Here is a 13,007-nt window from a genome sequence, read left to right as displayed (position 1 = left end):
CTGTTAATTCTCTTGTTCTGAAGTTGACTTTGTTTGAAATTAATATAGATACTTCAGCTTTCTTTTTATGAATGTTAGCATGGTGTATCTTTCTCCATTCCTTTGCTTTTAATCTACCAGTGTCTTTATATTTAAAGTGGGTTTCTTATAGACAATACATTGGCCTTTTTTTTTAGTCTACTTTGACAGTGTCTACCTTTTAATTGGTGTATGTAGATCATTCACATTTAAGCGATTATTGATATAACTGGATTAATAGTTACTATATTTATAACTATCCCATTCATTGCCTGTGTTCTTTTATTTCTCCTTCTTCTTCCTCCTTTACTTCCTCCCCTTCCTCTTCATATTTTCATATTCATAATACCTCCCCCTCTTCTTCTTTTTCCTCTGCTTCTTCTTTGTTTTCTACTATTTCTCTTCTATCTCTTGTGTAAAGTCAACATTTTATATGTTTTGGTTCCATGCTTTCTCCTCTCTAAGCATATTTTTTAGTGGTTTGCTGAAGAATTTTTAGTGTACGCTTACAACTATTTTCCGATAACACTATACTACCCCTGGGGTAGTACAAGTACTATATGACAGAGTATTCCCCATTCTTCCCTCCTGTACCATAAAAATTGCTGTCATTTATTTCACTTATCCATAAGCTATAATCACCAAACACAATGTTACCATTATTACTGTAAACAAAATTATGTTAGATCAATTAAAAAGAAGAAAAATAAAAGGTTTTATTTTACCCTCATTTATTCCTTCTCTAATTCTCTTCCTATTTCTATGTAGGTGTGGATTTTCAACCTGTATCATTTCTTCCCTCTTAACATTCCTTGGAAGCCAGGTACATTGATGACAAATTTTCCCTTAATTTTTGCTTGTCTGAGAAAGTATTTAATTTGCCCTTATTTTTGAAGAACAATGTCACTGGATACAGAATTTGAAGTTGTTCTTTTCTCCTTTCAACACCAAATATTTCACCCCACTTTCTTCTTGGTTGCATGGTTGCTGAAAAAAATTCCGATATTCCTGTATTTGTTTCTCTGTAGGCAAGGTATTTGTATTTCTTCTGACTTCTTTCAAAATACTTTTTTTTTTTTGCAGTTTTTTTTTCAAAATAGTATTTGCATAGGTGTACATCTTTTAAAAAGATTTGTTTATTCATTAGAGAGAGAGTAGGGGGAGAGGCAGAAGGAGAGGGAGAAGGGAAGCAGACTACCTGCTGGGCAGGGAGCCCCACTCTGAGCTCCATCTCAGGATCCCGAGATCACAACCTGAGCAGAAACCAAGAGTTAGTTGCTTAACTCACTGTGCCACCCAGGTGCCCCTAGGTGTACATTTAAAAAAGATTCATCCTGCTTGGTATTCCTTGTGTTTACTGGATCTGTGGTTTTGGTGTCTTGTCATTAGTTTTGGAAAATTCTCCATTATTACCATTTCAAATATTTCTTGTGTTTCTTTCTTTCTTTATTCTACTGGTATTCCCATTACACATATGTTATACCTTTTGTAATTGTCCCACAGTTCTTGGACATTCTGTTTCATTTTTTACTCTTTTCCCTCTTTGCCTTTCAGTTTTGAATGTTTTTATTGACATATCTTCAAGCTCACTGAGATTGTTCCCAGCTGAGTGAGGTGTATTGACGAGTCCATCAAAGACGAAGGTCTTCATTTCTGTTACTGATTTATAGCATTTTCTTTTCATTCTTTCTTAAGCATTCCACCTCTCTGCTCACACAACCCACACAACAAAAAGTTGTGCACTTTTTCCATTAAAGCTCTAAACATATTATAGTTATTCTTCCCAGTTGGATAAGTCTAAAATCTCTGTCATTCTGAGTCTGGTTTTGATGCTGCTTTGTTGCTTCAGCCTGTGTTTTTTCTTGCCTTCAAAAAAGGCCTTGTATTCTTTGTTGAAAGCTAAACAAAGTTTATTGTGTAAAAGAAACGTAGGTAGATTGTCTTTTAGTGTTAGGTTTTATATTTACTTGGTGATGAGTCAGGCTCTGTTTATTGTTTGATATATCTATGGTATCAGAGGTTAAAATTTCTTTTATTGTCCTTATATTTTTAACCAGTATTTCTAATTTTGGCAAAACACATAGACATAAAATGTATCATCTTAACCACTTTTAGGTGCACAGTTCAGTGATATTAAATATATTTATAATATATTACCATCACAACTGTACATTTCAAGAATGTTTTTTCATGTTGTCAAACTACGGCTGTAGACCCATTAAGCAAGAACTCCCCATTTTCCCCTTCTCATCAGCATCTGGTAACCACCATTCTACTTTCTGCTCTATGATTCCAACTATTCTAAGTACCTCATGTAAGTAGAATAATACAGCATTTGTCTTTTGTGATGGGTTTATTTCACTTAGCATAATGTCCTTAAGGTTCATCCATTTTCTAATATGTGTCAGAATTTCCTAACATTTTAAGTTTACATAACATTCATTTGGGGTGTGTGTGTGTGTGTGTGGCTTATCCATTTATCCATTGGTAGACCCTTGGGGTGTGTGTACATTATAGCTATTGTGAATAATGCTAATATGAACAGGGGTGTACAAATCTCTTTGAGACCCTCTATCATTTTTTTCTAGTATATACCCAGAAGTGGAATTGTTGGATCATATAATAATTTTTAATTTTTTAAGGAAACACCGTGCTGTTTTCCACAGTGACTCTACTATTTTGCATTCCCACCAACAATGCACAAAGGTTCCAGTTTCTCCTTATCCTTACCAACACCTGTTATCTTGTTTTTTTATATCCTAATAGGTGTCAGAATATCTCACAATAGTTTAGATTTGCATTTTCCTAATGACCAGTGAGATTGAACATCTTTTCCTGTGCTTATTGGCCATTTGTGTATCTTCCTTGGAAAAATGTCTGCTCAAGTCCTTTGTCTATTTTTAAACAGGGTTCCTTTTTGTGTGTGTGTTAAATTTTAGGAGTTCTCTATATTCCAGATATTAGTCCCTTGAGATTAGATATACTTTTTAAACATTTTCTTCCATTGTGTGGGTTGCAGTTTTACTCTGTTGATTCACAAAATTTAAAAATTTTTGTGAGGTTCAGTTTGTCTATTTTTTCTTTTGTTTCCTGTGCCTTTGGTGTCATACCCAAAAAATCATTGACAAATTCAGTGTTGTGCAGCTTTTGCTCTTATATTTGTCATCTAAGAATTTTATAGTTTTAGATCTTACATTTAGGTCTTTGATTTTGATTTAATTCTTGTATAAGTTAGGTAAGGGACCAGCTTCATTCTTTGCATGTGGATATCCAGTTTTCCCAGTCTCATTTGTTGAAAAGACTGTCCTTTCGCTATGGAATAGTCTTGGCACCCTTGTCTAAAACCATTTGGCTATATACATGAGGGTTTATTTCTGGGCTCTCTATACATTTCACTGGTCTGTTTCTGTCTTTATGTCAGTGCTACACTGATTAGTAGTAAGTTTTGAAATTAGTATATGTGAGTCATCCAGCTTCGTTCTTGGGTGTTTTTTTTTTTCCCTTCAAATTATTTTGGCTTTTAGGGTGTCTTCTGATTCCATGTGAATTTAGGATGGGTTTTTGTATTTCTGCCAAAAACATTGGGATTTTGATAGGGATTGCATTGAATCTGTACATTGCTTTAGGTAGTATTTGGGTATTGGTCTGTAATTTGAGTCTCTCTAGTGAGTTTTTTATGTCAGTTATTGTACTTTCATCTCCAGAAATCCTTATTTATTTATTTATTTGTTTGTTTGTTTGTTTGTTTTTTACGTTTTTCTATCTCTTTATTGATATTCCTGTTTGGTTCATAGATTTTCTTGACTTTCCCACATCTTCCTTTAATTCTTTAAGCTTCTTTAAGATGGTTGTTTTAAAGTCTTTGTTTTGTAGATCTGCTGTCAGGTCTTTTTCAAGGACAGTGTCTATTCATCCTTTTTTCCTTTGAATGCATAATACTTTCCTATTTGTATGTGTTAGGATTAAAGTTGAAAATTGGACATTTGAATCTAATGGTAGGTCTGGAAATCAGATTTTTTCCCCCTTCACTGGGTTTTCTTGTTTTTGTTTTGTGTGTGTGTGTGTGTGTGTGTGTGTGTGTATTTAATTATAGGCTGTCTCTGTGCTGAGCATTTATCCTGTGGTATAAATTTAAGGTCTTTTCAGGTCTTTGTTAAGCCTGGACCTTTCTCTGGGCATGTACAGTGACTTTACTTTCTCCCATACATGCAGTTGCTTTTGAATGTTTGGCTCCCAAAGGGAGAAAAATTGAAGAACGGAGTGGGGGAGGGGGAGTTGAGCTGGCCATTTAAACATCCTGGAAATCACCTTAGCCAGAGGGGAAAGACTTCAACAGTGTGAGGAGTTGCAGCAACAGCCACCCACTTATTTGTCTGCACCTCTGAGATGAGAAGCAATAGTCTGCGATCTGAGCACAGATCACTGATATTTGGAGGCCAGAGTCCTTTTTACCTATCCTGACCCCTGCAAGCTGTGTGCAGATTGCTCCAGGAGCAGGTGCACAGCAATGCGCTGTGGGTCTGGCAGGGAATGGGTCCCTTATATTATGCTAAGAGCCCAAGTTGACCAAAATTAATTGTAGTATATAGTTCAGGTCTTCTCCCGAAGTTGAAGGCCTTCATTAGACTCCAAAAATCCAGAATAGTTATATTGGACAGATTTTGCCATTGTTGTCCACGTAGGGGGACAGATTTCTATTGCCTTTTACTCCATCATCTTCCCAAAATCTTCCCTATTGTCTTTATTTGTATTGTCCTTCCTTCCTTTCCCCCTTTCTGTTTCCCTGAGACTTTCAGCTAAATAGTGTCTGAAGTTTGTAGTTCTTTTAGTTGTAATCTTGTCATTATTCAGGAGCTCTATTGATTTGGTGGGAAGGTGTTATGGGAGGAGCATTCAGTAGTCTGTCTTTTGGTGAGCCTGAGTTGGGTATTTCTCTTTCCCCATGTTGAAGGCTAGAGGGGGTGTAGTTTGTGTTTTGGGTTTTTTTTTCCACCTCAAAGGCTAAAAGAGATAATTTTCTTCTTCAGGCTTGTTTGGTTTTGTTAGAACCAATTATTTAGGCTTTGATAAAATATTTTCCCTTGAGTTTAGGATTGTTGAGGAGAGTAGAGAGCTCTAGGAATATTTTGTAATTGTTATTTTCCTCATCTTTTGTTTGGATGTAGGAGATTTTTCTTCAGTTTTTACAGTGAGCAACGGGTAGGGCTCCTACTAAAGTTTATAGAAATGTGGTGGCACATCTAAGACTGGCACTTGTAATTTTAAACTCTCAACCAGTCCACACTGAGTCTTGAGTAATTGGTCAGTTTTAGTTAAAAGTATTTCTACCGCTTCAGGTGTGGGATTCAGCCCCTTGACTTGAGCTCTTGCTAAAATGTGATGGTCTATATCTATTTGTCTATTTCTTTCATTTTCAGAGCACCAGTTTGTCTAGTTACCTAAACTCTTTGATGGCTCTAAGAAGAGTTGTTGGTTTTCAGTTTGTTCAGCTTTTTGCTTGTTGTAAGGATGGAATTGATGATTTCTAAGCGTTTTATGTATCGGACTGGCAAGTGGAAGTCCCTCATACACTTTTTGGAATGCAGGAATGTAGGTGTTCATTGTTAATAATGTTAGTGTATTATAAAAAATATGATATGGTTACTTTTTCATATTACCTGTTTGTAAATGAACTCATCATGAATTTTAATTATGTCCAGACATTTTGAGGTTTTATTTTGTTTACAATATTGGGGAAAAAGGAGAATGATTTTATATTCTTGATTGTATTTAAAGACAGGATAAATTCTTTTAACATAGTGTTTTTTCAGTTTCAGGTGTGAAATATAGTGATTCAGCAATTCCATACATCACAAGAAGTGCACTCTTGATTTATTTATCAAGACAGATAGCAAGAAAGAGCATGAATGGGGTTGGGGGGAAGCAGGATCCCTGCTGAGCAGGGATCACGATGTGGGGGCTCCATTCCAGGACCCCGGGATTAGAACCTGAGCTGGAGGAAGATGCTTATCTCACTGAGCCACCCAGGTGCCCCAACAAGTGCACTTGTTAATCCCCATTACCAGTTTAAACCTGTTCCCCCATCAGCTTCCCCTTCGGTAACCATCAGTTTGTTGTCTGTAGTTAAGAGCCTGTTTCTTGCTTTTTTTTCCTCTTTCTTTCTCTTTTGCTCGTTTGTTTTGTTACTTAAGTTCCACATATGAGTGAAATCATATGGTTTTGTCTTTCTCTGATTGACTTGCATAACATTATACTCTGCAGCTCCATGCATGTCATTGCAAATGGCAAGAGGTCATTCTTTTTAATGGCTGAATAATATTCCACTATATATATATGCCACACATTCTTTATCCATTTGTCTATCGATGGACACTTGGGCTGCTTCCTTAATTTGGCTATTGTAGACCATATTGCTGTAAACATCAAGGAGCATGTGTCCCTTTGAATTTAGTGTTTTTGTATTCTTTGGGTAAATGCCCAGTAGTGTGACCACTGGATCATAGGGTAGTTCTCTTTTTTAAGTTTTTGGGGAACTTCCGTACTGTTTTCTAGAGGGGCTATACCAGTTTATATTCCCACCAACAGTGCATGAGCATTCCTTTTTCTCCACATCCTCACCAGCACCTGTTGTTTCTTGTGTTGTTGATTATACCGTTCTGACAGGTGTGAGGTGATAATTTATTATAGTTTGGTTTGAATTTCCCTAAGAGTAAGTGATGATGAACATCTTTTCATGTGTCTGTTGGCCACCTGATGGGATAAATATTTTAACTGCCTTATTATGATACATATTTTATTTGGGAAGCTGATGCAAATGTTTGTATATTTCACGTATCTTACAATGCCCAGAAATACTTCCTAGAATTGGTAGTTAACATTTTTATGTCTGTTAATTTTTCAAGTAAAATTTTGAAATTAGGAACTGATTGGTAGATTAATATCAATTTGTTTAAGATCAAAACTTTTGTCATTAATTTAAAAAGCAACATGATTTCTTGCAGAGATCACCCAAGAATTCTTTAACAATATTTCTCCTCATTTGCATATTTATTTCAATATTTATTTATTAGTTTAAATATTTATTGTTTTTAACATACATGTCACTTGGTAAAGGGTGATCTTGCATTGTTCTCCATTTTGATGAGCTGGTACGGTAATCTTTCTTTGCCATTATCTGTTTGGGGCCTATTTTGTTTTGAAATGTTAAAGCAGTTTTTAATCTTACTCTCTAGGAAATACAACAGGTTTTCAGGATAGAATCCAGTGTCATTCTAAGGTTTTTGTGTTTGTTTGCTGATAGGATATTTGGTGCTAAATATAATCTTATTATTAATCCATTATATGACTATATTTAATTATTAAGTGATATGGGTTTAGCTCTTTTTTGAAGTTTATGCGGGGAACACAGAATATTCATTTTTGGGTTAATACAGAGATACACAATTATCAATTATATTTATCTGTTGGGATACAAGAATATTGTAAGCGTATACCTTTTCATTTATTGTTTATGTCGTTATAAATAGGAACACACTGGAAAAGAAAAAATCAATTTGATCTAAAAAGAATCTAATGCACAGTGTTAATATAATTTCCTTATGAAAATCCTAGACTTCAGTGACATTTTTAGTTACCAATTCTTAGCCTTTCTTTGGGAAAGTAAAAGCTAATGAACTGATCACTGAGTCATAAATTTACCTCTCAGGACTGGTCCTAGGTAGAATGTGGGAAGACAAATTTCAGAGGAATCCAGTACCCTTGGGTGTGGGCTTTCTCTACCTTGTAAATATCTAGTGCTATTTCAGTGAAGCACTGAGTTGGTTGTAGTTTAAATGCATTTTTAGTCTGTTATCTTATATGAATAATTTACTTTAGCTTATAAATGTTTAAAATTTAATATACATAGTTATTTTAGTAGTTATTTTTAGGTAGATTGGATACATAACCCCTCCACAGTTCTTTTATCTGCTCCTTTAAGCAATAAATAAGTTCATTTGTAAGGCTTTTAAAATACATTTATAAAACTATACATTTTTATTTAAAATATTTATGCCTTCATTTTATATTAAGGAAGAATTTAAAAAAATAAAGAGGAAATCGATTTATCTTCAGTAAAACAAATGTAACTGTGTTTAATATAGCACTTTAAGTTTTTTAAAAGCTTCAATATCAATATTAATAAAAATATGCAGAGAACTCGAGGACTAAATCATGGAATCATTAAAACAATAGTAGAGTTTTAATATCAGTCCTTTATTCAGAACAAGTGATTCAACATCTTTTTTTGTGTGTCCACTTAATTTAAATGTATAATTCCAAGTAGCAAGGCACTAACCTTTTCTATGTAACAAACCTCATTTTTAATTTTTACATGGCCACAAATTGTAGAGAGAAATTTTTTTCTTAGTACAGTGCACTCAGTTGTGCAAACTTATCTTTTTAGGGTCAAAGAAGAGCACAAACCACAACCGACACAGTAAGTAAATGTATTAAGAGTGCAGTAGGCTTGATTTCTGTACCTTTGCCATATTCTGCTTTCTGCACCTTGGATGGTATTAGCTTACACTAATACTGGATAGGCTGCAGCTAGTGTGTCTTCTGCTTTCTGACTCTCTGGCTTGTAAGAGAGCTGCCTGCAGCTTCTTACTTCATCCACATGTTGACTGGATGTAGTTTTTTGCTGCCTGCTTGGGGACTGGTTAAGTGTTCAATCTTAATTTCCCTCCATTCTGACTGCCTGGTGGTAATTGGAGCTCACATTTCCATTGGCTGTAGCTTTTGTGCCTGTGTCTCTTTATTATTATGGTTAAGAAAACATTGGACCTACATTGTTATTCAGTCACATTATTTGCTTATTTAAACAGGTGGTTTCCCTTTAGTGGGATCACTGAACTGGTAAATAACGTTCTTCAGCCCCAGCAAAAACAACAAAATGAAAAGGAGCCCCAGACGTAAGTAAGCTGATCTGTATAGACTAAATATTATCTCTGATAGCATAACATACTGAAGAGTATGTATTAAAATGCGGCCCTTGGAATATTATTCCTCAGAAACTAAAATTGTTAGGTTATGAGTTTGATACTTTCATCTTTAATTATCATGGAACTCTAAAAAGAAAACAGGATAATTTATAGGGTAGTAAAAGTGAAAAGAAGTAGTTCTCCCCTCAGTTTTAGTATGGATAATGTAAATTATATTTACCCAGTAAAACGTCTTTCTCCATTTATGTAATATATTCTAAAGTGTGTTTCTTTAAAAAATAATTCAGAGGACATTAAGAAATATTACCCCCCCCCCCAATTCAGCCTTTGATCAAATAGTTTTAGAAAGGTTCTTTTAAAAAAAGGTCAAGCAGTTTTCTTTATTGTAATACTTCTGAGGGTCTAAAAGTGCTCTGAAGGAGTTAGGACATTCAATGTTTACTAAACATATTTGACCACTGAGTCCTGCTTTCACTGAACATTTCATTAAGTTATCAACATAATTTGGGAAACATAGCAATTTATTCTCACAGTGGCCTGAAACATTAAAAAAGAGTCAATTCCATTTATTTCAGTTGTTAGTAAAATAGAAAATAGTCTTTAAAAAATTGTTCACCCATCTCTTTTTAACTCCGTGCCAGTAATATTATTTATATTTTGAAGTGTAAGTAACTTTGAGAATGTGAGAAAGATTTTATATATTTAAATTCTAATCTGTCCATGATAACTGTCATCTACTCTAACATGCTCTTACTGCTCAGCCTCTATGCTTTTTTTAAGTGGGAGCTCTGGTTGTGGAGAAGATGGTTTGCTTGTAGGGATGGACAGATTGAGAATTGACATGAACTCTAGGAGAGGATGAGAATGACTACCTTAGGAGCGAGCCCCAAGATGAAACAGAGAAACTTTCATGTTTGCCTTTAATGCAAACTAGAGGATAAATGTCTTTTTGTCTTGTGATGGCTGAGGGTTATCTGCTCATTCATTTTATATTATCTTGTGTGCATTTTATTTTAAATTTTGTCAGCGCTTTAGTTTCAACCTACCTAAGATTAAGTTGTGGTATACTGTTTCTAATAGTTTAGAGTAGTCCCCTTTACCCCTATCTGCAGATATGTTCCAAGACCCCCAGTGGGTGCCTAAAACAGCAGATGGCACATAATCCCTATTTTTACTGTTTTTTTTTTCTGTACATACATACATATGATACATATGATATGTACATATGATGAAGTTTGATTTATGCATTAGGTACAGTAAGAGATAAACAATAATAACTAATAATAAAGTGGAACAATTATAATATGCTCTAATAAAAGTTATATTACTTTGGGTTCTCTCTCTCAAGATATCACGTACAATATTCACTCTTCTTGTGATGATGGGAGATGATTAAGTGCCTACATGATGAGGTAAAGTGAGGAGAATGGCACAGGTCCTAGGACATAGTGTAAGGCTACCATTGACCATTGACCTGGTACGGCAGGAGGATCATCTTCTTCCAGGCCCCAGTGGATCCCAGGTCACTGAAAGCACTGAAAGTGAAACTGAGGATGAGGCGTGGGGGGTGGGGTTCTACTGTCTATGTAGTTCTGAAATGGCAACTGTTGAAGTATTTAATCTAGGTGAAGTCAAGACCATTTTTGTCCTATCTACTATTTTATCTTTGGCATCTAGTAGAATGCCTGATCTGTAGGAGAAACTCGGCAAGATCTGTAGGAGGAACTCGGCAAACCTTTCTTGTTCACAACTGATTTTACGTGTTTTATCCTTTTATGGCATAAGAATTCTTATGGTTTAAGAATGTGCTTCAAGAAATAGAAATGAATTTAGTAAACTCTTTTATAATAAAAAATTGTGTTAAAATGGCATACCTTGTCATTATTTTGCTTATTTTCTCTAAGGCACTGAAATGTCATAGAATAGTAAAATTACTATCAATATATAATTAGATGCAAATTTGCCTCTGTGTTAAATGACTTTAGTTATGTATCTTATTTGTAAGTTTCAGAAAGTAATAAAGATTAAGTTACATTATTTAGTAGATTATAGTGGCCATTAAATAAAATAGATATTTGGTTATTAGCTTTAAAAAGTTAGACACTTAAAAATGTCTAATTATTGAAATAAAGTGACTTTTTTTAAAAAAGATTTTATTTATTTGGCAGAGATCACAACTAGGTAGAGAGGCAGGCAGAGAGAGAGAGGAAGAGAAGCAGGCTCCCCGCTGAGCAGAGAGCCCGACGTGGGGCTCGATCCCAGGACCCCGAGATCATGACCTGAGCGGAAGGTAGAGGCTTTAACCCACTGAGCCACCCAGGCGCCCCTGAAATAAAGTGACTTTTGATTGACATAAACAAAGATCAAGGCAAACTTGAAAAGAAATAGCTTTACTTCAATAATAAATACAATTCAGTTTGCTTGGATTTTTGGATAGGAAGATGGTAGGAGAAAAGACTAGTACTTTTGGATGTTTTAAAAATTAATTCTTATTTAATGGGTGCTATTTCCTTTAAACTGTCTTAGGCAACTCATTCTTCTTGTTGATCTGCGATTTATGCAATTTTAAAAATTGAGAATCAGGGACACCTGGGTGGTTCAGTCGGTTGAGTGTCCAACTCTTGATTTTAGCTCAGGTCTTGATCTCAGGGTTGTGAGTTCAAGTCCCACATTGGGCTCCACACTGGACATGAAGCCACTAAAAAAATAAATTGAGAATTAATAGAGTCTCTCAATAGTTAGATTTTTCATCTCACATTCCTGTTATGCTGAAGATTTATGGTATATAATTTTCTAGGTGTTTTCCTTCTGTCTTTCTGATCTAAAACCCAGGATACTTATGAATCCTCTCTTTAATTCATCTGTGTTCTAAGACTTCTTTCTGAGTCATCTCATTTTTTTCTCTCTTGACTACCTTTTGAAGGGGATAACTTCCTCCGCTTACTGAATTCTAGGTATTCATTTAATATATAAAAAATAGGACTTATGTCTCTCATACTCCATATAGATATTTTCATAGTAGAATAACTAAGTATTCTATCAGATAGCATTAAAAGTCTAATATTTCCTGAATAGTAATTTCATTCTAATGAATTTACACAAATCCCATTTTGTGGTTATTCAAGGCTATAATAATGTAGGTTTCTTGAATCTGTATTTTCGGGGTTTATTTATTTCATAGTTCTTTAATATAATGGAATATTTACTAATTTTGATATTGGTGATTCATGTGAAACTGTAGATATAAGTAGAACAGTGTGTCCAATTTTGACTTTCTATAAATTTTAAGGCATAGAAGATCAGTTGAGCCATTTGTGTCAGTTGTCAGCTCACTCAGCCTTTGCAAAAATTCCTTAATATATAAATTAAATAATTTTTGTTTTCTTTTTTTTCTTTTCTTTCTCTCTCTCCTTCCTTCCTTCCTTCTACTATTTTTTGCCTCAGCATCAAAATGAGGGAAAGTTTCTCTAAAGACACTATACTATAGGTTATATGTAAAGTGTAAAACAAGTACCTGGATAATTAAGAATGGGCATACTGGGAAAAAAACCGTTAAATTCTTTGGAATGCAACTGTTAACTTAACTTTGCATTCCCAATACCTAACATAATAACAAAGGTAAGTTAGAAAGTTTTAAAATACAGATGAATTAAACCAGTTAATTGAATTAGTTTGTTTTGAATTTTCATGTAATAACAGTTTTATTCATGTTGGGACATAATAAAAATTACACTTTTGAAAAACTAGGAAAATCTAAAATTTTAATCATTAGAATCAAATGGCCATTTAATATAGTAATCCTCTTTGATTGTGAGGTCTTTTAATGGAAAAAAATGCTAAGAGAAAGAGTGTTTTTTTAAGCATAGGGAACATGATGTGTTGAAGTTTTTAAGTAGCGAAGGGTTTGAGAGACAAGGAAGACCAATGTGTCTATAATATAGTGTTTAAGATGGGAGTATGGTGGGAGATGAGATTCCAGAAGTAGGACTCAGATAGGGTAGTGTTTTA

The 13,007-nt window shown here is 34.5% G+C and overlaps 1 protein-coding gene across 38 annotated transcripts in view; it reads left to right on the top strand.

Moving 5' to 3' along the window:
* RIMS2 (regulating synaptic membrane exocytosis 2) overlaps positions 1 to 13,007 on the top strand; it is a 596,172-nt gene that overhangs the window by 85,116 nt on the left and 498,049 nt on the right. For 24 of the 38 annotated variants that reach the window (XM_082719286.1, XM_082719289.1, XM_082719311.1 and 21 more), the window contains exons 2-3: positions 8,462 to 8,494; positions 8,883 to 8,969. The exons of the other annotated variants lie outside the window; for them this stretch is intronic. In XM_082719286.1, coding sequence (XP_082575412.1) covers positions 8,462 to 8,494; positions 8,883 to 8,969 — 120 coding nt within the window. The remainder of the gene's footprint in view (positions 1 to 8,461; positions 8,495 to 8,882; positions 8,970 to 13,007) is intronic. 38 annotated transcript variants of the gene reach the window in all.

The sequence above is a fragment of the Mustela nivalis genome (assembly GCF_964662115.1).
Source record: "Mustela nivalis genome assembly, chromosome: 2".
Taxonomy (NCBI): Eukaryota; Metazoa; Chordata; class Mammalia; order Carnivora; family Mustelidae; genus Mustela; species Mustela nivalis.
The sequence above is the reverse complement of the archived record's forward strand: the minus strand, read 5'-3'. Positions and strand labels throughout refer to the sequence as shown.